Raw genomic sequence first — 26,886 nt, 5'->3', positions numbered from 1 at the left:
TCAACCAGAAAAGCCCTGAGTCCCGGTCTCAGGAGACTGCTTGAGTGGTCTGAAGCAACTTTCATGCAATGAAGCTGAGGCCTCTCTGAAGGGATGGGGGATGCCCCAGGTGGCGTGTCCCGATCTACTTCACTGGGGCAGTTTGCCCTCCTAATCCTGTTCACCTGTTCCATTTTAACCCAAGACCTCATTTCAGCTGCCTCTGTGTGGTCCAAGAATTCCCAGCCAAGACAGATGGACTCCAGGATGCCTTTAGGACAATTTTGTTTTTACCATTTCAGAATATTTTTATTCTTTTTTTTTTTTTTTTTTAGGTCCTAACTCTTGGCATATGAAGTTTCCAGGGGTTGGATGGAGCTGCAGCTGCCGGCCTACGCCAGAGCCACAGCAATGCCAGATCCGAGCTGAGTCTGTGACCTACACCACAGCTCACAGAAACGCCGGGTCCTTAACCCACTGAGCGAAGCCAGGGATCGAACCCGCAACCCCATGGTTCCTAGTCGGGTTTGTTAACCACTGAACCACGATGGGAACTCCATATTTTATTCTTAACAATCATGACCATTACCCCTTTAAATCTAAATTCAATGAGGGTGTTTACCCATCATTGCTTCCTGAGCATTTGTGGTTGTTTATTCAAGTAGAGTTGCTTGACAACGTTGTGCCAATTCTGCTGTACAGCAGAGTGACCCAATCATACATATATACACATTCTTTTTCTCATATTATCTTCCATCACGGTCTATCCCAAGAGGTTTGATAGAGTTCCCCGTGTTATAAGTAAGGGCTCATTGCTTATCAGGACAATTTCGATGTGAGAAAAAGTAAGGTTCAAATACCCTGGAGTATGAAGGAGAGAACACCATTTCCTTGAGTTCAACAAGCGTTGGAACTTAAAGTGCAAGCTTAGGGGTCAGTCTTATCACGGTTCTGATGGGACATAGGGTCGTTTACAGATAAAAAGCAATTCAATGTCACAGGGGGCATCATTCCAGGACCGAAGTGAGGACCTCTTTATATTGGCACAGTGTTCATTGTTCTCAGAGTTGTTGGGCTCACCTGGAATCCAGAACCTACCACAGGAAAAGACAAAGAAGAACGTATTTCCAGTGAATAAATGAGTGACCTCAACCCCAGCTTTGGTCCTGGGTGACAGCATTGCAAGTTGTGGCACCCATGTCCATGAGCCATTGGCCCCTGAGCCTGTAATCACCCCCTAAGTTAGGACCAGACTAGCCCCCCTCAACTCTCAAGGCCCTACAGGAACCCACAGGGCAAAGATCTTGACTTAGAACAGGGTCCCTGGGAGTTCCCACTGTGGCTCAGTGGGTTAAGAACCCGACATAGTGTCCCTGAGGTTTCAGGTTTGATCCCTGGCCTCACTCAGTTGCCATAGCTGTGGTGTAGACTGAAGCTGCAACCCAGATTGGACCCCTAGCCTGGAAACTTCCATATGCTGCCCCTAAAAACAAAACAAAATGAAACAGGGTCCATGCCATAGCCATGCTGCCCAACCCCAGAGGGGATGGAGAGGCCATGGATTTGTCTCCGGTTCCACATCCAGTCAGTGGCAGAGATCAGATAGATCTCTGTTCAATGCTCCTGCCGCCCAAGGAGAGGGAGGTATCCCAACCCCTGTGGTGGTGGTGGGGGGTGAGTATCACCCCCTCCTCATGCCCTAGCCTGGCCTGAGAAAGTCAGTCTGGGGAGGAGGGCTTTGGGGCTTACCTCGCACTCTGGAGCTTGTCAAATGGCGTGTCGTCCACCCAGTGCCAGTCCCACTCACTCCCCGCTTTGGTCAGGCCGATCCAGTAGATAAGTCCATCTGTCATCTTGTAGAGAAATTCCTGCAGGGGAGACAGAATGAGAATGGGCAGAGGTGCTGCCGCGAGTGCGAGCGAGTGAGCACCTGGCTCTCTGGGCATCCTTCACCCACCCTCAGCCACAGCCCCGAACCCACAGACACACAGCTCTCAGTCCTCTTCCTGTTCCTGCCCAGAGCTCAGCATCCCTCTGCCAAATTCTTGTTTGTCTTTGCCCTGTAACTAACAGACACAGTTCTCAAGCTTTTCTGCCCCTCGGGAATCAGGGGCTGGAGCATAAGGAAGATTTAGCTGAACCCTAGAACAGGGATCCCAGGAGAATGGACCAGACAGTAACAGCTAAATTTAGCAACCACTTAATATGTGCGAGGCACTGCGCATTCACATGCATGTTACTCATTTATTCTCTAAGGCAGGTACTTTATCATGTGTTTCAGCAATTAATAGACTGAGGCCTAACGAAGTCAAATGATCTACCCAGGACTATGGTCTAGGGCAAGAGGCTGGGCTGGGATTCTAGACTCTGACTCTAGAGCCCATGCTCTTACCTGAGGTAGGAGCCCACCTCCCAGATAAAAGGAGCTGGTTCAATGGTCTGCCTCACCAGAAGACCTAAATAGACATTTCTCCAAAGAAGACATACCGATGGCCAGTGGGCACATGAAAAAATGCTCAACATCACTAATTTTCAGAGAAGTGCAAATCAAAACTACAATGAAGTACCACCTCACACTGGTCAGAATGGCTATCATTAATAAGTCTACAAATAACACATGCTGGAGAGGGTGTGGAGAAAAGGGAACCCTCCTACACTGTTAGTGGGAATGTAAATTGGTACAACCAGGGTTTTCCACACTCCTACACTGTTGGTGGAAAACAGTATGGAGGTTCCTCACAAAACTGACTATAGAACTGCCATATGATCCAGCAATCCCACCCCTGGGCATATATCCAGACAAAACTACAATTCTAAAAGACATATGCACCCATATGTTCATAGCAGCACTATGCCCAATAGCCAAGACAGGGAAAGCAACCTCAATGTCCATTGACAGATGAATGGATTCAGAAGATGTAGTACGTATATACAATAGATTACTATTCAGACATAAAAAAAGAATGAAATAATGCCATTTTGCAGCAACATGGATGCAGCTAGAGATGCTCATACTAAGTGAAGAAAGTCAGAAAGAGAAAGACAAACACCATATGATATCTCTTGTATGTGGAATCTAAAATAATGGCACAAATGAACCTATCCACAAAATAGAAACAGACTCTCAGCCATAGAGAACAGACTTGTGGTTGCCAGGGGGCAGGGGGAGGATGGACTGGGAGTTTGGGGTGAGGAGATACAAACTATTACATTTAGAATGGATAAGCAATGAGGTCCTACTACTGTATAGTGCAGGGAACTATATCCAGTCTCTTGGGATAGAAAATAATGGAAGATATATTAGAAAAAGAATGTGTGTGTGTGTGTCTGTGTATGACTGAGTAACTATGCTATACAGAAGAAATTGACATAACACTGTGAATCAACTCTAATAAAAATTTTAAAAACAATAATGGATAAGCAAAGAGGTCCTGCTGTATAGCACAGGGAGCTAAATCCAGCCTCTTGGGATAGACCATGATTGAAGATAATAGAAGAAAGGGGTATCGATATATATAACCGGTCACTTTGCCATACAGTAGAAATTGACAGAACACTATAAATCAATTAAACTTTAACCAAAAAAAAAAAAAATTCTGCCTCACCAGGTAAGGGACTTCTCAGGTTAGATAGTGTCATTAACGCTATTCACAAATACTTCCATTTTCTGGGCACATGGAAAGACAATTATCCTGCCCTCTTTGGAGCTAAAAATACTGCATCGTTTGGCCAGTGAAAGGTGAGTATGTTGTTTCTAGACAGAACTTTAAAAGAGCCACCACACAATTTCCCATGTTCTCTGTTCTTACCTCAGCAGTTAAGGAAACAAATGTTAAGATGAAGTCTCCTTTGGTCTGGGTCCTCGAGGAACCACAATGAGCCAAACCCCTTAGCAGCCCTTATTGGCCATGCAGTGTATAAGTGAGAAAAATTTCTGAAGAATTACTGATATTTGGGGGGTTTTGTCACCGCAGAATAACCCTTGCCATCTTGCCAGCCCACAGGACAGCACTCACCTGCTCACTCTCTGAGGTCACTGAGGTCAGATGAGATTCCCTGGACACACAGAACTGCTGGGCACTGTACCAGGTCTTTTTCATCACAGAAAAGTAATAGACGTTCCCCCGGAAGTACTTCCAGCCTTGAGACATCATCTGGAGAATGTCATCTGGAGAACAAGGGTGACACATGAACATGGGTGCTCCTGTTTCCTCTGGGGCTGACTAGGTGGGGGACTTGAGTGGGATCTCAGAGACAAGTGGATGGGGCTGGGCTCTGGGGTCCTTGGGTACGCTTCTTGGGGACACTTCTTGGACCTGAAAGTCCAGCTGAGATTGGTAGAATCTCTGGGCTCAGAGAGAAGAGAGCAAGAGAGAGTAGATCAAGAATCTGTCTCTCATGGAGTTCCCTGGTGGCTCAGTGGATTAAGGATCTGACGTTGAGGTGGGCTCAGTCCCTGGCCAGGGAACTTTTGCATGCCACGGGCATGGCTGAGAAAGAAAAAAAGAAAGAATCTGTTTCTCCCATGAGGGAGGAATAATTCTCCTATAGCTATCACAAGTGGCTGAGACCCTGGCCCCAGGTAAGGATCTAATGGAAATGGTGAGGTTTGGACCCAGACAGAGAGACTCCCTAATGCCTTCGTAATCTGTGCCTTGGTGTGGGAGCCCAGGCTGGCCCCTGGTTCCTTCTCTCCTGAACAGCCCCTACGTCCTCCCCAACCCCAACACTGAGTCCTCTCTTCTTAACTTTCCAGCCACGTCTACTCTGTTGCCCTCCCCCTCCCTCCACACACCATCCCAGTGGCTTTATGCCTGAGACCAGCCAGGTCCAACTGGTCAGCTTGGAGCGGTCCTTTCTGAGTCACTTACTTTGCTGTTTGAGCATCTTGCTGATATTTCCCAAGCCACTCTGGAGGTCCCAGACCTTTGCATTTAAAGCACTGGCTTTATCCAAATCTCTTTTTAACTCTGGGATTTGGGCATTTAACTTATCGACTTCTTCCCAACTACTTGTTAGCTTCTGCAGCCGTGCATCAGCTTCCTTCACACTGATTTCCAACCTCTGGATCTGAGAACGCACATGATCCAGGCTGGCATTCACCATCCGGACCTGAACGCCAGCCGCCTCCACACCACCGCTGTTCCTCTTGATTTCGGAACTCAGGGTGCTGATGTTGTCCACACGACCTTGCAGCAACTGGGCACTGGTCTTGACATCTGACATTGTGCCCATAAACCAAGGATCTGGATTTGAGAAAGTCAGGAGGTCGGTCAGCCAAGGGGATCCCCAGGGACTGGAGAGGGGGTTGCCAGGGTGAGAAAAGGGAAGGAAGGGAAGTGACAGGCCCAAGTTTCCCAAGGACCCAACCCAAGGAGTGGTTGCCTACCCTCCATTCATTCATAATTTATTCACTCAACAAACATGCGATGGGCACCTTCCATGTGCCAGGAATTCTGGGGGATGCAGATACTGCAGTTAATAAATAATAAATTTATTATTATTAAATAATTAAGAAATCACGGGCGCTCTGGTAAAGGGCCTCACAGGTAGGCAGAAGTGGGAATTTGAATGTCTTCTAAATTTGCTTTGAGTTTTTAAGGCACATTTGGTAAAAGGATGCCATTAATCGCCCCCTTGTCACCCTTCCCACATCACTCTGGGAACCATCCCTTGATTCCCAGTCTGCCCCTTTCAGAGACCCTGCATCAGCCATCAGCTAGGGTAGCACCACCCCTCCCATGACTGCCCACAGGTCCCACATGGCCATGGGAGGACCAGCCATGGAGACTTCTCATGTGGAAGTGACTTCTCCAAAGAGGGAGAGTTAAGAAATCATTTCTCCCTGATCCCAGTCCCTGTCACACTCTGCTCAGGTCACAGGCTCAGGTGTCATAGAGGAAACCAAAAGTAAACCAAGTGGGCTTGAAGCAGAGCAGACTCTGCTCAGAACCTCCAAGTCCAGAGTTCCCATTGTGGCTCAGCAGAAACAAACCCAACTAGTATCCATGAGGATTTGGGTTCAATCCCTGGCCCCCCTCAGTGGGTTAAGGATTTGGCATTGCCATGAGCTGTGGTGTAGTTCACAGACACGGCTCAGATCTGGGGTTGTTGTGGCTGTGGCATAGGCCAGCAGCTGCAGCTCCAATTTGACCCCTAGCCTGGGAACTTCCATGTGCTGCAGGTGCAGCCCTTGAAAAAAAAAAAAAAAAAAAGAGGAGGTCGGGAGTTCCAGTCGTGGCGTAGTGGTTAACGAATCCAACTAGGAACCATGAGGTTTCGGGTTCGGTCCCTGCCCTTGCTCAGTGGGTTAAGGATCCGGCGTTGCCGTGAGCTGTGGTGTAGGTCGCAGACGCGGCTGGGATCCCGTGTTGCTGTGGCTCTGGCGTAGGCTGGCAGCTGCAGCTCCAATTAGACCCCTAGCCTGGGAACCTCTATATGCCGCGGGAGCGGCCCAAGAAATGGCAAAAAGACAAAAACAAACAAACAAAAAAAAACCTCCAAGTTCAAGACCAAATGTGCCCTGGGACCTAGAAGGGAGAAGACAAACACTCCCTCCCTCTGGAGACCCAGGGTGAGGAAGAAGCTTCTACAAGCAGCAGAGGCCATGGAGCTTAGCAAAGCCAGAGAGGAAAATAAGTCACACAGCCAATGAAGAGCAGGAGGTCTCCCTTGAACGACCTTCTTGGGAATGGGAGAATGGAGAGAGCGCAACAGGGTCCTGATGAGGGGGCAAACCAGGGAGATGTATTGTCCTGTCGGCCAGGTTCAGGTGGGGCTGATGATACAGTGAGGACTCCATCCCTTGTGGGGTCAGTAAACGTTTTGCTCACTTTTGAGTCTGTCCCTAAGCCTCTGAATGGAAGGGACACAGAGCTCAGAGAGGGAGGAGAAAATGACAGGGGATGAAGATGGGTGAACATTTCCTGGGGTCAAAACAGCATATCCTTGAGCCCGAGCGTGCTGATCCCAGTCAGGAAAACCTCCCTGGAATTGCAGAGGAAGGAGCAGCAGCTGATCTTACTGGGAATGGGGGACTCTCTGACTGCACGTGACAAGAGGGCGAATAAGACAAATGAGAAAGCCATTGGGGAGGGGCACCAGCGAGCAGGGGAGAGAGGGTCTGGATGTCGAGGGAGCCGGCTGGCCGAGGGGAAGGGCCGAGGGCATTCAGGGCTGAGGACTTACAGAGAATGGCCTGCAGCAGGATGGAGGCGACCAGGACCAGCGTCAGCAAGACCACGGCAGCTCGGACTGTGAGACACCGCCCCAGAACCAGATACGGACCCGTCTTGGGAGGAGGCTCTGCAGGAAGAAGAAGAGAAGGTTTGTTGCAGGACCAGCAAAGATTGGGTTTGGGTGCAGCGCCCTGGGCAGGCTCGGTATGGTAGCTGCTGCTTGCCTCGGGGCCATAGGGAGATGTTCTGTTTGTCTACAGTGAAGTGCGCATCATGGACCTCGCTCTCCACAGCCTTCATCCTGCACGCTCCAACTCAAGGCACAGGTGCTCCCAGCTGGCTGTCTCCCCAAGGACTTTTATCCAGAGGAAAAGGGAAGTGAGTCCCACCAGAGGTCATTGTGTCATCTCAAAGTTCCCCATTCCTAGTTTAGGCACCTTGCCTGCCCTAAGCCACAGCTCAATCTTCTCCTCCAAGGTCTGAGTTCTCAGGAAAAGGCCATTTGTCATCATCTCTGGGGGCCTGTTACATGGACACCTTAACATCCTGTCCTCAGGAGAAGATTTTTCTCTTATAAGATGACCCTCAGAGTTCCTGTCGGGGCTCAGCAGTAACAAATCCAACTAATAGCCTTGAGGATGCAGGTTCGATCCCTGGCCTCGCTCTGTGGGTTAAGGATCCGGCGTTGCCATGAGCTGTGGTGTAGGTGGCAGACGCAGCTCAGATCCCGCGTTGCTGTGGCTGTGGCATAGGCTGGCAGCTACAGCTTCAATTTGACCCCTAGCCTAGGAATTCCCCCCCCAAAAAAAAAAAGATGAGCCTCATCTATCAGTCAGCCAGCCATTCATCCCACAAATATATATCGAGCGCCTTCCAGAGACCAGGCACTGAGCCACGGAGGCAACTCCCAGTCTTTGCACTCAAAGATCTGAGCAAATAAATTATGATACAGGGATGAGTGTAACAATGAAAGAACATGCACAGTTTAGAGAGTGGCATAATGGCAAAGAGTTCCAGGTAGAGGGATCAGCACATTCAAAAGTATGGGTGCAGAAGATGCCCTAAATGCCTGGTGCATTGTGAGTAGTTTGATGCTGCTGGAGTATGAATTATATGACAGGAATAAGGAGGTCATGGGCTAAGGAGGCACCTGGAGTCAGAGCATAAAGATCCTTTGGGTAGTATTAAGGAGCTTGACCTCTGGCTTATAGGTGATGTGGAGCCAGTGAAGGACTTCAGGCAGGAGAAAGACAAGGACAGGAACTTGAAGAAAGATTTCTCTGATTATGGTGGGGAGCAGAGATCGGGGTGTGGAGAGACTGGAAGCAGGGAGCCCAGTAAGGGGACCACCACAAATAAAATACTTTGCGTTAAGGCATCTTAGATGATACAATATCCCTTTATAAAATGGGGCTTGGAGAGTCAAAATGTAAATCTAAGGTTTGAGTACTCCTCTCTGCTTTCCGAACTCGTGAGTCTCTCAAAGTGGGAAGCTCAGCAACATCAGACCAGGAGCTGTTCTTCCATTCATGGGAGAGGCTCAAGACAGAAAGGCGCTGATCTGGGGCTCAACGAAGGATTGAGTTTTCTCCTGGGCTTCTTCTCATACTTTGAAGAAGTCTGCAAAATCTGAGAAACCTAGCATATAACAGATTCTAAACAAATTCTTCTTGGAAGGTAGGAAAGAGAGGAGGGAAGAGAGGAAGAAAGAGATGGAGGGAAAGAGAGGGAAGGAGAAAAGAAAAGAATTCTGGATGGGTGGATGGATGGATGATGGATAGGTGGATGGATGGATGGATGGATGAGAGAGAAATGAATGGAATGATGGCTGATTATGAAAACTCTGAAACTTATAATCTGTGGATTAGAACCTGTCTTCTAGAAGCTACTGCTTCTTTCCATTGCCTCCAGCAGTTCCCATTCATTCCCATAGTAAAGGCGTGAAAGGAAGTGTGATTCCAACCTTACCCAAAAGCACATAACAACTCTGGTCCCAGGGCTAGAAAGCTGACCTGGCCTCACTGGGTCTGAGCCAGGGAAGTTGGATGACAAGTTGACATCAGGGACCAGGGTCTGAGGCTAAGGGATGAAGGCCAAAGAAATAGCTACCTTTACCTGCAGGGGCTTCTGCTGCCTTTGATATTTGAGGGGATCCCATCTCCCTGCCTGACCAGCCCACTGTACTTATAGGCCCCTTGCTGCTCCCTCTCCAGGCTGACTAGGCCTCAGTCTGGAGCTTTCTCTGACTGGTTGAGGGAACCAGACAGGACATCACTCCATGCTTCCCAAGTGCTGGGAAGGAAGAGGGTCACAAGGATGGCATCCCATTCATCCTGTCTCGTTTCCTCCCTACGCACTTTTTGTCCATAGTGGCCAGACCTGCCAACTGCTCTAAGCTCTGATGTTAGCTAATCCCACAAATTGAAGCCTCACTCCTACCCCACTGCCTGTCTCTGAACATTTATAACCACACCCACTCTCTTCAGGTTGCTCATCTAGTTGAAGAGCCTTGGTTGCATCAGGGCTCAGAAGGAGTCAGAATGTTCTGGAGTTCCCCTTGTGCCTCATCATTAACGATCCCGACCGGGATCCATGAGGATGCTGGTTTGATCCCCGGCCTCGCTCAGCAGGTTAAGGATCCCGCGTTGCCATGACTTGTGGTGTAGTTCACAGACCCAGCTCAAATCTGGTGTTGTGGCTGAGGCCGTAGGCCGGCAGCTGCAGCTCCAATTCAACCCCTAGCCTGGGAACCTCCATACACCACAGGTGCAGCCCTAAAAAGACCAAAAGAAAAAAGAAAAAAAAGAAAATATTCTGTTTTCTGAGCTCGCATGCTTGGTCTAATCTCACGGTCACCTCACTCAGCCCTTCTGCTCCTGACTCCCCATATCCACATCCCAAGACCCTGGTAGAAAGTGCCCCTGGAGGACCTGGTCTCTGGCATTTGGGGGTGGGGGCTACTAAGATCCAGCTCCTTCCTTCTCTGTTGAAAAGTTGACTTTCTCCAAACTTCTGCTGGTTTGTAGGATGAAATGTTGATGGAACACCCATGCGCCCTCCCAGCGGTCCCCGGGAACGGATCCGGAAGCCTCAGCAAGCTGGGACTCCTAAGAAGAGGCTGGGCTTGCGGCGGGGCATTAATGCCGAGTGATGGAAACTATGGAGGCCTCAGGCAGATACTCTGCTGATCGCTGGACAGAAGCATGAAAAAGCCAAGCAAGAAGCATCCACAGTCCTCTGGGCCCCTGGGGTTTGAGAGATGGTTTTTGTGAAAGTCCCACCCATGAGGAGTTTCATTTCCTACTTTGTGGGAAAGATGTGAGTCACGAGCTCTGTGCTTCTGGCCACACCCATCCGCAGGTATTTCCCAGCAGTGCCCCCCACAGCCCTCCGGGGGCTCTATGTGGCCCCAGCCTGAGGGCCCTGGAGGAGAAAAGGCTGAGGGATATGGGTGCCTCCCCTCTTTCCAGCAGGGAGGCTGGGCAGTTGTCCTGGACACCCAGGAGATCCCAGCTCTTCCAAACAAAGGAGGGACTTTGGTCTGCTTCTGGAGGGACCAAAAATCCCGGGCTGTGATGACAGAAGGGGAAGTTGGTGTTTGTTTTTCTGTTTCCCCACTTCCCAGGCTCCCAGGGCTTGAAGGACTTCTCTGGGTAGGAGTGGAAGAAGGAAAGAGTTAGGCCACTTTCCCCCTGTCTGGCTGGGACTCTCCTTATGCCTGGAAGTGGACCATGGACATAATGAGAGTAGAAAAGAGACCTGAGCTGTTTGAAATGCCCCAGCAGTGCTGAGAATCATCTCCAAGGAGTAGTGATCTGATTTCCTCCATCCAAGACACAGAGGAACCTAGAGTGGGTGGCAAGCCACGGAAGGGGATGAGGGAAGTTGGGAGGGATGGAGCGGGGGGATGAAATGAGAAAGGAGACAGTCACTACGGTGGGTCTGGCCAACCCACAGGCTGCATAAGCGATTCCTGTATATAATGTGGTGCAGCATTTGACCAGCAGACCACAGAGAACCAAAGGGTTCAGTGCCACCCCCTGGATCTGTGCCCTGGGAAGTGGGGAGAGGGCAGAGAAACCCAGAGAAAAGGAATGGTAGGTGGGACCGTGCATCTATCCTTTCCTTTAGAGTGCCCATTCTGCACTAGGTACAAGGAGAAAGACAGCCACAAAGGCTGCCCTCAGAAATAGCGCTCCTCTTGGGGAAACATGGCATCTGCAACCCTAGGAAGAATTGAAGACTCTCCCGAGACTGAAAAGGACCCTGCAGGGGCCTCCCCAGCTCTCCCTGGACCTTGGGAATGAGTTCCTCTTGTTTAGAGCATTGTATGAGGGCAGTGTTTCTCTGGCACAGTGACAATGGGCTAGACCTCAGTAAATAGGCTGTTATGTCTGTTGCCATCCTAAATAGTGTGGTATGGATGTGGCTGGTGGCTGAGCGGCCTGGTTGCATGGAAGGATCACTGTGTTCCAGGCAGAGGAGGCTGCTCTAAACTGTCCAGGTCACAGAGCCCTGGCCTATGGCTTTAGTGGGAAGGGCATATTCATGGCAGGAAAGTCACAAAAAAGGCTCTTGGGAATGGTATGCACTGTCTCTTTTTGTATTTTTTCTTTTTTTTCTCTTTTGTCTTTTTAGGGCTGCACCCGCAGCATATGGAGGCTCCCAGGTTAGGGGTCAAATCAGAGCTGTTGCTGCCAGCCTATGCCAGAGCCACAGCCACACAGGATCCGAGCCACGTCTATGAACTACACCACAGCTCACGGCAACACCAGATCCTTAACCCACTGAGGGAGGCCAGGGATCAAACCCTCAGCCTCATGGCTCCTAGTCAGATTCGTTTCTGCTGCACCACAATGGGAACTCCTATTTCTTCATTAATAATTTCATTACAGAAAAAAATCCAAGTGAGTGAAAAAAAAATTATCTACCATACAGGAAAAAAACAGCAGCTATCTACATGTATATGTATCTACATATACATCAGTATTCATGGTTACTAGATGGATTCGTTTCTGCTGCGCTACCACAGGAACTCCTGTTTTTGTAACCATGAGGTTGTGGGTTCGATTCCTGGCCGTGCTCAGTGGGTTAAGGATCCAGCATTGCCATGAGCTGTGATATAGGTTGGTAGCTACAGCTCCAATTCGACCCCTAGTCTGGGAACCTCCATGTACCTCGGGTGTGGCCCTAAAAACCAAAAAAAAAAAAAGAAGAAGAAGAAGTGAACATTATTATGCATAAAATAAGCCACAAGGATATATTTATCATACAATACTGGGAATATTATGTAATAGCTATAAATGGAGTATAGTCTTTAAATATTGTGAACCACTGTATTGTACACATGTAACATATAATATTGTAAGCAACCATATTCAATAAGATAGATAGCTAGATAAAGAAAATAGACTTCTGGAGTTCCTGTTGTGGCTCAGCGGAAATGAATCTGACTAGCATCCAGGAGGATGCAGTTTCGATCCCTAACCTCACTCAATGGGTTTAGGATCCAGCATTGCTGTGAGCTGTGGTGTAGGCCAGCAGCAACAGCTCCAGTTGGACCCCTAGCTGGGAACCTCCATATGCCATGGGTGCAGCCCAAAAAGAAAGAAATAAGGAAAATAGAGCCTTTAAAAAAATTAAAATTAAAAGAAAAAAAAAGTTGCCCTCAGTCTGGATGATTGTTGAATGAAAACATCTAACAGCATTTGTCCAGGGTCAAGGGTCTTGAACCAAAAATGGAAAAAGAGAGGTGAGCCATCTTTTGGCCACAAAAAAAAAAAACCTCAAGACCCCATAGCTTAATTGCTCCAGGGCTGCAAGTGTGTGTGCCCAGGGCCTGGGAAAGAGCCACCCACCGCCTGTCAGTCACACACATAGAACCCAGAACACATGGCCAGGGAATCAAAAACACACCCAGCACCTCTCACCAGAGTCAGATGCCACCACTGCATAATGGAGACAGAAATGTGCGGTCATCAGAGGTCCTTCAAGAGACCTCCTGAGAGTCTTTTCTGATGGTCAGTCTTCCTTGATCCCGCCCCATTTTCCAAGTCTTCCCATTGAGTCTAAGAACAAGGAGTTACCTTCCCAATAAATTCTTTTCATGCTTAAACTATCCAGACAAGGGCTTGTGTTTCCAGCCAAGAAGACTAAGTGATATGGCACAAAAGATCTTACCTACAAAACAGAAAGAGACTCACAGATGTAGAGAAGAGACTTGTGGTTGCAGGGGGCTGGGTGGTGGTGGGGGGATGGACTGGGAATTTGCGGTTAGTAGACACAGACTGTCACCTATAGGATGGATAAACAACAAAGACCTACCTATATACAGGGAACCACAGTCAATATTCTGTGATAAACCATAATGGAAAAGAATATCAACAAAAAGAATGTGTTATGTATACATACATATATATACATATACATGCACAGCTGAATCATTTTGCTGTACAGCAGAAATTAATGCAATGCTGTAAATCAACCTCACGTCAATAAAAAATAAACTTTAAAAAATGCTGAGGGACATAACACACCAAAATAACTCTTTCCTCCTGAGACTGATTCATTCTTCCCAGAGTGTGTTGCATGGGGCACAGACATATGCTCTGCCCAAAAAGGGTTCCAAAAATTTAAATAGTTTGGTAAATATTCCACTCTGTGTGCCTTTCTTAAAGATTCGTAATTGTGAGCATAGTAAAGATTCTGAGACTTCCTGGGTTAAGAAAATCTGTTTAACAATAGTTTATACCATGGTTGCCATTATCTCTTTTTTTTTCTTTTTTTTTTTTTCTTTTTTTTCCCCCCTAGGGTTGCACGTGCAGCATATGGAAGTTCCCAGGCTAGGGGTCGAATCCCACTTAACCCACTGAATGGGGCCAGGGATTGAACCCACATCCTCAAGGATACTACTGGGGTTTGATACCTCTGAGCCACAATAGGGATTCCAATTACCACTTTTCTTGTGTGTTTTCTTGATGGAGAAGACTCATTCTGAGAAACATTGGCTTGAGACCAAGAAAGGAAGATTCAGAAAGACTACAGTTTCCTCAGATTTCAAGTTCTAGTTTGCTCTGAGGTCTTGGCACCTCCCTGGTTTAATCACACAAAGATTCATCACCCCCTTCAAGAGCATTTATGCTCAGCAGAGATTAGCCTCACCATTCTGTTGAACATCTGGAACCTCCCCCCCATCAATTTCAGATGCTTCCTTTAATAAAGCATTTCATTCTGGGTTCTTTTTTTTTTTTTTTTTCTAATTAGTTTCCACCACAGTTCTTTGACAATTTGCAATCCCCAGGTTTTTGTTTTGTTTTGTCTTTTTGCTATTTCTTTGGGCCGCTCCCGTGGCATATGGAGGTTCCCAGGCTAGGGGTTGAATCGGAGCTGTAGCCACCGGCCTACGCCAGAGCCACAGCAACTCGGGATCCGAGCCGCGTCTGCAACCTACACCACAGCTCACAGCAACGCTGGACCGTTAACCCACTGAGCAAGGGCAGGGACCGAACCCGCAACCTCATGGTTCCTAGTCAGATTCGTTAACCACTGCGCCACGATGGGAACTCCATCATTCTGGATTCTGTTAAGGGCCTCTCTACTCCGTTTCATTTGTTGAATTATTTCAATTATTTATTGAATTATTTATTGAATTCTTTCAATATTACCAAACTAATCATTGCACACATCTTAAAATACGACAGTTCCCCCTTTTTTAACCTTTTTATTAATTAAAATTTTCTTAGCCATTCTTAACATGTTCTTTCAAATTACCTTTTGGCAAGTTACAAAAACAAAGTCCTACTGAGATTTTAAGTAAAGCTCAATATTAGTAAATTCAGTAATTTTAGGAAAGCTATAAAATAACCTTGCAAGTTATGCACTCAGAAAAAATATATATCAATGTAAATATTATTTATAATTATAAATATAATTATTACATTATTAAAAATGCATCAATGTAAATATATTATTAAAATATATCAATGTAAATGTATATAATTATATGTTTATATTATATATATAGTTTCTTTGCCTTTTCTAGGTCCACTCCCGCAGCAAATGGAGGTTCCCAGGCTAGGGGTTGAATCAGAGCTGTAGCCTCCAGTCTACACCAGAGCCACAGCAACTCAAGATCTGAGCGGCGTCTGTGACCTACACCACAGCTCATGGCAATGCCACATCCTTAACCCCCTGGAGCAAGGCCGGAGATCAAACCCTCAACCTCATGGTTCCTAGTCGGATTCGTTAACCACTGAGCCACAACGGGAATCCATTAAAAGGCTCTTTTGTTACATAAAAACAGAACAGGATTTTACACTTTCATCAACTCTTCCCACTGGCAAGAAAGTAAAACTGATTCTCTTTGTGAATATTCTCAATATACCTCTTTATCAGAACTCCCTTTATAGAAGGCAGCTATGCTCACCACCATACCAAAAACACACACCAGAACTCACATTATTTATTTTGTCTTTTTAGGGCTGCACCTGCAGTATATGAAATTTCTCAGGCCAGGGGTCGAGTCGGAGCTATAGCTACCTGCTTACACCACAGCCACAGCAACACCAGATCCGAGACACATCTGTGACCTACACCTCAGCTTGAAGCAACACCAGATGCTTAACGCACTGAACAAGGCAAGGGATCGGACCTGCATCCTCATGGATACTAGTTGGGTTTGTTACTGCTGAGCTGCAGTGGGAATCCAGAACTCACTTTAAGTAGCTCTGCCCTCCTACAGTTTGGTGGGAGAGAACGTTTTCTCCCTAAGTTGCTAAGATTTTTTTAAATGAGTGCCATGCTCAAGTTTAAACCTATTCTCAAGCTTAAGTCCATTAGTCCAGGAGAAAAGAAGGGTCCTGAGAAACTTCAGTACGGGGCGGGGGTGGGGGAAAGAGTAGAAGAGAATTTTAAAGAAAATATGCAGCGGTGTGCTCACGGATGATTAACAACTGGCCCTAGGGTTCTAGAGAAGAAAGCATCTTTTCCAATATTTGCCAGTTCCCATTGTATAAATATCCCTACCATAGCCAATTTCAAGTTGCTGTCATGATGTCACTGAGAGAGTTAAGAAGTTATGCACAGGATAGGTTCTTGAGAATCTATAAGGTCCAAAGCCAGCACATCACAAAGGGAGAAGTAGTATTTTCCTCCTATGGCCCCAATTTATCCAATTATGTGGTTTTTCCCAATCTTGCTCTCCAGGACGGAGAGGAGGGGATTCAGTTGTAGTTTGGGATGAAAAGTCGGGGGTACTGTCAGATGCCATTCAGGGAGACCTGGGGGAAGGGGAAGATGCAGAGATTCAGTATAAAATGGAAGACATGGGTCCCCCATTCCTCTTGAAGATGCTCTATTCCAAGAACTTATCTGTCCATTTATACCAATTTCCACCAACAAAGTACTATTGCTTAAGTTCTCTCTGCAAATTCCAGAATGAGTCATTCCTCTTCTGTGGCCACAGGAAGACTGACCGCCTCCCACAACCACAACTCCCTGTCTGGGCAGGGCTCCCTTTCCGTGGTGTCACATATGGTCACCTTCTCAGGAGAGGGGGCCATACAGGGAAGCCCCCTGGTTCCTGGGTACTTTCCCAGGGGCAAGAACCATAAGGACCACAAAGGCCCTTTGTATGGCCACCAGAGTGATGGGTGAGGGGACAGCTAGCTACATGCTACAAGGAACAAAAATCCTTTCAAGGGTGTGGCAACTCCAAGGGCCTGGGGACATTTTCCAGGTGTATGGGAAGAAATGAGATGCATAATGGGATTTTAAAGAATAAACACAACCATGTCCCTTGCTTCAAAGGATTCTCATTACCCTTAAAAGAAAATTTTAAAATCTTTGTCATCTTTAACAAAACCATTCAAGATCTGGCACCTGTCTATCTCCACATTCCTATCTCTCACCATTTTCTTTACCTTTGGAAATATGCCAAGCCTGACTCTTCCTCAGGCCCTTCGCACTTGAAATTGCGTATATGTATGTATGTATGTACATACGCATTTTTTTTTGATGAACTATTTGAAAGTAAATTGCAGCATTGCATTATTTAATATTTCCGCATTGAAGTTCCCACCATGGTGCCCCGGGTTAAGAATCCAACTGCAGGAGTTCCCGTCATGGCTCAGTGGTTAACGAATCTGACTAGGAACCATGAGGATGCTGGTTTGATCCCTGGCCTTGCTCAGTGGGTTAAGGATCCAGCGTTGCCATGAGCTGTGTTGTAGGTGGAAGACGCGGCTTGGATCCCGTGTTGCTGTGGCTGTGGCTGTGGCGTAGGCCAGTGGCTGCAGCTCCAATTGGACCCCTAGCCTGGGAACCTCCATATGCCATGGGAGCAGCCCTAGAAAAGGCAAAAAGACAAAAAAAAAAAAAAAGAATCCAACTGCAGCCGCTCAGGTCACTGTGGAGGTGCAGGTTTGATCCCCAGCCCAGAGCATTGGGTTAAAGGTTCCTGTGTTGCCGCAGCTGTGGTGTAGTTTGCAGCTGCAGCTCAGAGTTCATCTCTGGCCCGGGAACTTCCATATACCATGGGTGCAGCCACAAAAAAAAAAAAAAAAAAAAAAAAAAAAAAAAAAAAAAAAAAAATCAGCATTTATCTCCTAAAAACAGGATATTCTCTCCATAATCATAATACTATTGCCACACCCAAAGAATTTAACATGGCTGCAATATCTAAGCTGTACATAAATGTTTAAGAAAAAAGTCCCTGTTGCTAGAGGATTTTCCTGACTCTAGGACCCAGTTAAAGTTGGTACACTGTGTTTGATGGTCATGGCTCTATAGTTTCCTATAACCTACATCAGCCTCACCATCTCCACTGTCAATCACACACACACACACACCTCTTTCATTTTTCATGCTATTGACACTGACATTATAGAAAGTCCAGACCTGTTGCTTATAGAAAGCCCCCAATTCTGGATGTGTCAGGCTGTCTCCACATGATTAGATTCAAGTTATGGTTTCCTTTAAAAACAAAAACAAAAAAACTGTCGGAGTTCCCATTGTGGCTCAGGGGTTAGGAACCCCTGACGATGCAGATTCAATCCCTCAAAGCAAAGCTGGGTTAAGGATCCAGCTTTGCTTTGAGCTGCAGTATAGGTCACAGACATGGCTCGATCTTGCACTGCTGTGGCTGTGGTGTAGGCCGGCAGCTGAAGTTCCGATTAGACCCCGAGTCTGTGAACTTCCATATGCCGCAGGTGTGGCCCTAAAAAGAAAAACACAAAGAATTGTTAGTGCTGCTTGACAGCCCCTCATGGGCGGGTTGTTGAGTGATGACTGAGCCAGGAACCCAGCACGTGTGCACAAGCCATGGCCCAGCCTGGCCTCCAGGTGTCTCTCCCCTGGGTTCCATAGCCCTGAGGCTGCTCATGCCCTGAACCCTCCTGGCTAGAACCAAAGAATTTTCTGGGCCAAAGATGTGCTCTGGAGCTCCTGAAACAAGTATTTACTGCTCTCTGAGAGTGATATCTGAGTCCTGGGGCAAACATGTCTTGATGGAAGACACAGAAACTAGGAAGCAATTCCATCCAGAAGCCTGTGTTCTGGGGACCCCTCGCCAAGACCAAGAAGATGCCCCATTATTAGACAGAGAGACTGTTTCCTGCCAGTGTTGGCCTTGGGTGTACCTCCCTGAGGTCTCCATTGTGGGGCCACAGAACCGGACCAGTCCCACACCTGATTCCAATCACCCCCCAGCTGGTTGGGAAAGATGATGCCATTACTGGGTGACCCCTGAGAACAGGGCTGGGCTCAAATCCATTGGGATGGCCTGGGATCCTCCAGTGGTATCTTTAGTCATCCAGGAATTTTTATTGGCCTAGTTCAGAACTAAAGGGGTTGAATGAAACTAATGGCCAAGACAGAGCAACAGAGATGATATTTACTCTCCTGCCTGGAGGGGGAGAAGAGAACATTCAGGAAACAATGGTCTTTAAGACGCTGGGCATCAGGCCATGAAGGATGTGATCTGTGAGATGAAGGAAACAAGTGAGATGGCCCAGCTTACTCTCTGGAGTTTCCACAGCACAGGCAGAAAGCACAGGCAGAGCCGGACAATTTCCCGGGTTGAAGAGACAAAGCCAAGAGTCCAGGGAGATGGAGGCAGCCAGAGGACAGAGGACAGAGCACCCAAGAGGAGGGAATTGATCAGATACAGAGCCCAAGGATCCCCTACAGCACCCAGCAGGGTACTAATCATGCCTGTGTGTGAGGGGAGCACACAAGACTGGGAAGAGGACCACACAAAAGGATTACAAGGAAAAATGGGTAGCATTCACACAAAGCCTGAAACAGTGACTGTTTCCACCAGCCGGGCTGAAAAATGTATAATTCATGGGGCACTGAGTAGAATTCTCAGGAAGGCATGGTCTCAGCTGTAGAGGACATATAGCCCTGCAGTGGGCACTCCTCTGGACCTGCCTGACAAAGCACAACAGCTAAATCCAAAAAGATTCATTACCTAGTAACCTCCCTGCACCCCAGAATAAAGCAGAGAAGACTCACAAATATGCAAAAATATCCAGTGTTCAAAAAGGAAAAATTCATGATATCTGGAATCTAATCAAAAATTACCTGGCAGGCAGAGAGGCAGAAACACCAGATCCATAATGAGAAGAATAATCAATCCATGGAATCAACCAAGAATTGATATAGCCCTTAAAGTTAGCAGAGACAGACATTAAAATAGACATACGACTATATCCCACATGTTAAAAAAGTGAAGCAGAAGCATGGGCATTTTTTAAAAAAGACCCAAATCAAACTTCTAAAGATGAAAAGTCTGATGTCTGAGACTTAAACATATGAACAAAAACAGGATGAGATTAACAACAAATTAGACATTGCAGAAGAAAAGATGGGTAAATTTGAAGGCACAGCAATAGAATCTCAAATGAAATAAAAAGACAAAAGAATCTAAGAAACGAAAAAAGCCTCAGTAGCTTTTAGACACTTTTAAGCAGACAACTGGATTTCTTGAGGTGAGAGGAGACAGAAAAACTTTTGAAGAGAAATACCTGAGACCTTTCCAAACTTAAAGAAAACAATAGCCCACAGATCTGAGAAGTTCTACAAACCCCAAGCATAAAAAATATGAAGAAAGCTACACCAAGGAATATCAGACTCAAATTAACATGGTCAATATCATTAAAGGTTTTAAATATATCTTAGTGAAGTCAAAAAGAGAAGATCCTTCCAAGATATTGTCAGCACAGCAGAGGAAGCCATGGGGAGAAGTGAAAGAGACAATACCAGCATCCATGGAGACACACCAGCCAGGTCACCACCAGGAAGCAGTGACAGTCAGTATTGCGTGCGTCCAGTCCAGCCCCTGGCATGGCCGGGGCCCTCACCGCTACTGCTACCACAGGACAGTATGACATGAGTCCCACCCCCACTCCCAGTCCTGTGCCCCTGGTGTACTCTTTTTGTCTTTTTTTTTTTTCATTTTTTAAAGTTTTATTGAAATATGGTTGATTTACAACATTGTGACAATTTCTGCTGTACAGCAAAGTGATTCAGTTATACATATACACCCATCCACTCTCTTTCAGATTCTTTTCCCGCATAGGTCATCACAGATCATCGGGTAGAGTTCCTTGAGCTATACAGCACATTCCCGTTGGCCAGTCATTCCACATACCTCAGTGTGCATATGCCAATCCCAAACCTCCAGTCCATCCCTCCCCTACCCATCCACCCCTCCCTGGCCACTGTCCCTTTTGGCAACCACAAGTTTTTCAAAGTCTGTGAGTCTGTTTCTGTTCTGCAAATAAGTTCGTGTATCCTTTTTCTAGATTCCACATATAAGTGATATCATGTGAGGTCTGTCTTTCACTGTCTCACTAACTTTACTTAGCATGATAATCTCGAGTTCCAGCCATGTTGCTGCACATGGAAATATTTCATTCCTCTTTATGGCTGAGTAATATTCCATTGTATGTATGTACCACATCTTCTTTACCCATTCCTCTGTAGATGGACTTCCATATCTTGTAGAAGTTACTTCCATATCTTGAATACTGTAAATAATGTTGCTATGAATATTGGGGTGCATGTATCTTTTTGAATTATGGTTTTCCCTGGATAGATTCGCAGGAGTGGGATAGCTGGATCATATGGTAACTTTATTTTTAGTTTTTTGAGGAACCTCTATACAGTTTTCCATAGTGGCTGTACCAACTTACTTCCCAACAGTGTAAGAGCATTACCTTTTCTCTGCACCCTCTCCAGCATTTATTGTTTGTAGACTTTTTGATGATGGTCAGTCTGGCTGGTGTAAGGTGATACTACATAGTAGTTTTTATTTGCATTTCTCTAATAATTAACGAAGTTGAGCATCTTTTCGTGTGTTTTTTGGCCATCTGTATGTCTTCTTTGGAGAAATGTCTATTTAGATCTTCTGCCAACATTCTTATGGGGTTGTATGGGGTTTTTGTTTTGTTTTGTTTTTTTGTCTTTTTGCCATTTCTAGGGCCACTTCCACAGCATATGGAGGTTCCCAGGCTAGGGGTCTAATCAGAGCTGTAGCTGCTGGCCTACACCAGAGCCACAGCAATGTGGGATCCGAGCTGCGTCTGCAACCTACAACACAGCCCATGGCAACACTGGATCCTTAACCCACTGAGCAAGGCCAGGGATCGAACCCGCAACCTCATGGTTCCTAGTTGGATTTGTTAACCACTGAGCCATGACGGGAATTCCGGGTTGTTGATATTGAGCTGTAGGAGGTGTATTTATATTTTGGAGATTAATCCTTGTCAGTCACTTCATTTGGAAAGATTTTCTCCCTTTCTGTGGGTTGGCTTTTCATTTTGCTTATGGTTTCCTTTACTGTGCAAAAAACTTTTATGCTTAATTAGTTCCCATTTGTATATGTTTGTTTTTATTTTCAGGGCTCTGTCCTTTGTACTGCTTAGGCCGTGTCCTGTTTTGCATCTAGAGCCTATCACACATGATCACGTGGCCTCATCCCATCCAAAACAACCTCTCTAAGCTGGACCAGTTTAGCCCACCTTGAACAGGTGAGGAAACTGAGGACAGAGCCACAGAGGTTTCCTGGGATAACAGACAACAGGGGACAGAGCAAGGGTTCAAATGCAGCCTGAGTCTGAGATCAATGATTTTCCTGGCAAAGACAGTTGGTGAAGCACAATAAGGCTTCAAGTATAAGCTTCATGAGGTCAAGGATCATCACCTGTAAGTCATTCAAATAAACCTGTTAGTGAATAAGCTGCTCTGAGGTCAGACAGCTTTCATTCAGATCTAAGCTCCACTGTTCCCCAGATTTATGACCTCAGTGCAAAGTCATCTCAGCCGGGTGGGGTTACGAACCAACAGTACCAAGCTCTCGGACTTGGGAAGCTTGACTGTGGAGGTGCATAAAGATGATTAGCAGTATCTATCACCATAAATATTCAATAAAGGTGAGAAGAATTAAAGTCAACAAAGGGGCCTAGTATAGGCTCCCTGCCAACTCTCTTGGCTTTATTCTTGTGGGAGACTTTGACCTTCATAGTTCTCTGTTTTCCTAAAATTCCAGGCTGCATGAGGCCTATTTTTCCTGTGAGGCCTCTAAGAGGGGGGAGGAGGGCCTGGGGAAGGGGTGCAGACACCACTGGCAGCTCTCCCTGTCCCGTACTTACCTACCACCCAAAGGAGGACATTTGGAGAGTTCCCATTGTGGCTCAGCAAATTAAGGACCCAATATAGTGGCCGTGAGGATGCAAGTTCAATCCCTGGCCTCGCTCAGTGGGTTAAGGATCCAGCATTGCCATGAGCTGTGGTGTAGGTCACAGACTTGGCTCAGATATGGCATTGCTGTGGCTGTGGCATAGGCTGGCAGCTGCAGCTCTGATTCAACCCCTAGCCTGGGAACCTCCATATGCTGCAGGTATGGCCCAAAAAAGACAAAAACAAAAACAAAAACAAAAAAACATGAGGCCATTTGGGAGAATGACCGACATCGAAGAGTAGCAAATGAGGGGAGGGAGGTGGGCAGTGTGTGCACACAGACATCCATGTCATGCACCGCTGAGGCCATCCAGGGCCATGGCCACCACAGACCAGCTGCCTCACTGAACAGAGGCTCTCCTGGCCTTGGAGGTCCCATTGAAGGAGGCAGGAGGGCGGGCCCCTGCTCTGGGGTACCAAGCACCTCAAAGGCCTCCCCTGATCCCCAGCATCCCTCACTGCCTGCAGCTCAGAGAAGGTGGGGATCTGGACTGGCACCCCAGAAAGGAAGAGTCCAAAAGGGGCTCCCCATTTTGAGCAAGGGGAGTGTGTTAGTCTGTATCCTCCAAGAGGTATATGTCGAAACAATGAAACATGCAATAAATTTGTCAAGGAAGGTGCCTGTAAGCAGAAATCTAGAGGGAGCCAGAAGTGGCTGCGGAGCTGTCAGATGGCGAAACAAGTCTGACCCCAGTGAACCGGAGAGGGGGGGAGGTTGGGTGGAAGCATCCCAGACTGCTGGTCATCCAAGGAGGGTTTGGCAAGGCCAGTGGGTGATCTTGGAGCCAGTGAACCACCAAAGGAATCTCACATCTCCCAGGCATCCCCATGGTATCCTGTCCTAGTGTCCCCACTGCGCTCTGCCTGTGGCTGGGAGCCACCGTGGGAACATGGCCTTAACACCAAGGAGGCCATGGATTTCAGAATGGAGCAGGTAAGGGCCTCGTCAATTACACTCCCGGAACTGGGGGATCTGACCGGTTCATTGTCCTGATGGCCGAGGGGAGGAGGGTCTAGCAGAGCAGAGGTTAAGGACGAGATATGGGTAAAGGGGTTCTTGTTAGAAAACCTCAAGGGCATGAAATTTCTTTGAAGGTTGCTGTGAGCTCTTCCCCAGGCTGATGACTCAAACCTTTCTACCAAATCAGGACGCCTCCTCCTCGCTCTTGGAGACTCCTCTGTTTCTAATTCAAGCTGCACAAAAGAAAATGAGGAAGAGGAGTTCCCGTCATGGCATAGTGGTTAACGAATCTGACTAGGAACCATGAGGTTGCGGGTTCGATCCCTGGCCTCGTTCAGTGGGTTAAGGATCCGGTGTTGCCGTGAGCTGTGGTATAGATCACAGACACAGCTCAGATCCCACGTTGCTGTGGCTCTGCTGTAGGCATTACCGTGAGCTGTGGTGTAGGTTGCAGATCCTATGTTGCTGTGGCTCTGGTGTAGGCCAGCAGCTACAGCTCCGATTAGACCCCTAGCCTGGGAACCTCCATATGCTGTGGGAGCGGCCCCACAAAAGGCAAAAAGAAAAAAAGAAAATGAGAAAGAGAAAGAAGCAACCATTTCAGAAAGGACCTGTGAGGGCCATCTCGCCCTCTGCCTGCGAGGTCCCTGCAGGCCGGCACTCTGGTTATGCAGGGGGCAGGACAGACCTAGCTGTGGGGACTGCACATCTGCCAGGAGACTATAGAGCTCAGATCAGAGCTTCCCACCTACCCCCAGCTGGGGCTCTGCAACCTGGATGGGAGAAGGACTGACCTTTCAAGAAAGCCTGCAAAAAAACTATTTCCAGATTTCCTGTGGTGGCTCAGTGGTAGCAAACCCAATTAGTATCCATGAGGATGCAGGTATGATCCCTGGCCTTGCTCAGTGGGTTAAGGATCCGGCATTGCCATGAGCAGCCCCAAAAAGAAAAAAACCCACCAATAAATGCTTATGTTATGCTCCTTGTGCTCCATTTTGAAAGGCAGGGAACACATAATGCATTTAGAAGGATGTACAGCCGATGCTGGTGCAGATGTTAGGGAGGCAGGACAGCCTTTGAGTACCGTAGTCTTGGTGTCCCCTTGCTGTGTGTCTTTGGGCAAGTTAGCTAACCTTCCTGTGCCTCAGTTCCCTTATAGATAAAAATAGGAACTTATATACCATCTACCTCACAGGATTGTTAGGAGAGTTAATACGCTTTTGAAATGCTTGGGAGAATGTTTGGCACTTGGTAAGAAGTGTTGGGTATTATTAAGGGACTGAGACACACAGACTTGCCTTCCCAGGATGTATTTGATTGTGTCCAGCCCTAATGCAATCAAATACAGCCTGGGAACTTCCCAAGCCATGATCCACTGCCTCTGCCGACACGAGAACGTTCTTTATTCCTATCCCTTTTCTATTTTTATTTTTTTGGTCATATTCTGTAAAAGAAGCCTTTCACTCTGCTGTTGCAGGACGCAGACCTCCACAATCTTGATCTTTCCCCCTCCTCAGTTCACAATGAGATTCACATATAGGGCCATCCATCTCTTGCGTTGCTTTCAAACATCTCGTCATTAAGCAAAGATCAGGTCACTGTCAAGTTCACTCCTCATTAGTCAACAGGAAGAAGTTGAATACCATTCCTGAAGACCTTGCCACTGCTACTCCCTTTTTGTAATTCCACCCATGTGCTCTCCTCCAGTCACCCATAGATGGCGCTGTTACCATTGGCTAGGCACAGGAGGACTCCGCTGCTTAGGTAGGATTTTCACTATGTGTGTGAACCTGGTCTCCTTGCAATTGTTGGACTCGGTGATGGATATGATGGGATCCTGTCTTTCCAGGGATTCAAGACCCCCTCAATAAATGTGGCTAGTAATGCTAGTAATATAATCCCTACCCCTCACTCCCTAGGCCAGGACTTGAGACTTTAGTAAATGGAAAAAGTAGCCAGACCATTTGAACAGAGAGACAGAGGATGGCTTCATGAAAGACAGAGAGCTACAGGCATTGTCCCCAAGGAGAAGACACAGAGGATCAGTGGTGTTCTTCAGGAACTGGCCAGAGTGGAGATGGCCTCTGTACCACCAGCTGGTAATTATTTAATCACCAAGCCCAGGTGTTCCCACGGTAGCTCAGCAGTAATGGCCCCAACTAGAATCCATGAGGACACAGGTTCGATCCCTGGCCTAGCTCAGTGGGTTAAGGATCCAGTGTTGCCATGAGCTGTGGTGTAGGTCGCCTACGCAGTTAGGATCTGGCATTGCTGCGGCTATGGCGTAGGCCTGCAGCCGTAGCTCCAATTCGACACCTAGCCTGGGAATTTCCCTATGCCAGCCCTAAAAAATAGACAAAAAACAAAAATAAAAAATAAATACACCAAGCCCTGACAAGTTCAGTCCTGAGAGTCTAGAATCTCTAGAAACACCAGGACTACCTATTATGAGGAGGCCCTGGAAAACAGGAATCAGGCAGCAATAGGACCCCATCCATCCCTGCGCCACCAAAGCTGTTTTTGCCAAGGTCATGGTGAAATGACCTTTTTGTTTCTGTCATGGCTGAATGTTTATGTCCCCCAAAATTCATATGTTAAATCCTAACCCTCAGTGTTACAGAATTAGCAGGTGGGGCCTCTAGGAAGCATAACTGCCTAATGGTCATGAGGGTGGAGCCCTCATGAATGGAATTAGTGCCCTTAGAAGAAACATGAGCCATGATTTCCCACTTCACTATATGAGGGTACAAAGAAACGATAGCTGTCCGAAGCCAAGAAGAGGACCTCTGCACAAGCCAACCCTGCTGGCACCCTGGTTCCAGTCCCAGTCTGGGTTTTGGCTAGGTTCAGGCCATTCGTGCTATCAGTTTCAATACCAGGAGCCACTTACTGTCTGGGTGACTTCCTTAGATATGCCTATAATTTAGATCTGCCACAGAGATATGATTTTTCATTTCTGGCCTATTAAGTGTGCTGAAATCCCCTACTAGGGGATCACGAAATTGTACATTTCTCCCTGTAATTCCA

The 26,886-nt window shown here is 47.1% G+C and overlaps 1 protein-coding gene across 3 annotated transcripts in view; it reads right to left on the bottom strand.

Annotated features, from left to right (window-relative positions):
• Positions 1-261: 261 nt before the first annotated feature.
• The window catches only part of CD207 (CD207 molecule), a 52,863-nt gene continuing 26,238 nt past the window's right edge, over positions 262-26,886 (bottom strand). For 2 of the 3 annotated variants that reach the window (XM_085015311.1, XM_085015312.1), the window contains exons 2-6: positions 7,168-7,284; positions 4,851-5,225; positions 3,996-4,147; positions 1,729-1,847; positions 262-1,073 (exon numbers count right to left, since the gene is read on the bottom strand). In XM_085015311.1, the coding sequence (XP_084871437.1) occupies positions 923-1,073; positions 1,729-1,847; positions 3,996-4,147; positions 4,851-5,214 (786 nt within the window). In that variant the 5' untranslated portion in view covers positions 5,215-5,225; positions 7,168-7,284 and the 3' untranslated portion in view covers positions 262-922. Of the gene's footprint in view, positions 1,074-1,728; positions 1,848-3,995; positions 4,148-4,850; positions 5,226-7,167; positions 7,285-7,381; positions 7,482-26,886 lie in introns of those variants that run through there. The other variant, NM_001129957.1, reaches the window with a different exon arrangement.

This window comes from Sus scrofa, chromosome 3 (assembly GCF_054392235.1).
Source record: "Sus scrofa isolate SSC_HxYL_T2T_F1_AM1 chromosome 3, Sscrofa_HxYL_maternal_Yorkshire_Landrace_v2.0, whole genome shotgun sequence".
Classification (NCBI taxonomy): Eukaryota; Metazoa; Chordata; class Mammalia; order Artiodactyla; family Suidae; genus Sus; species Sus scrofa.
The sequence above is the reverse complement of the archived record's forward strand: the minus strand, read 5'-3'. Positions and strand labels throughout refer to the sequence as shown.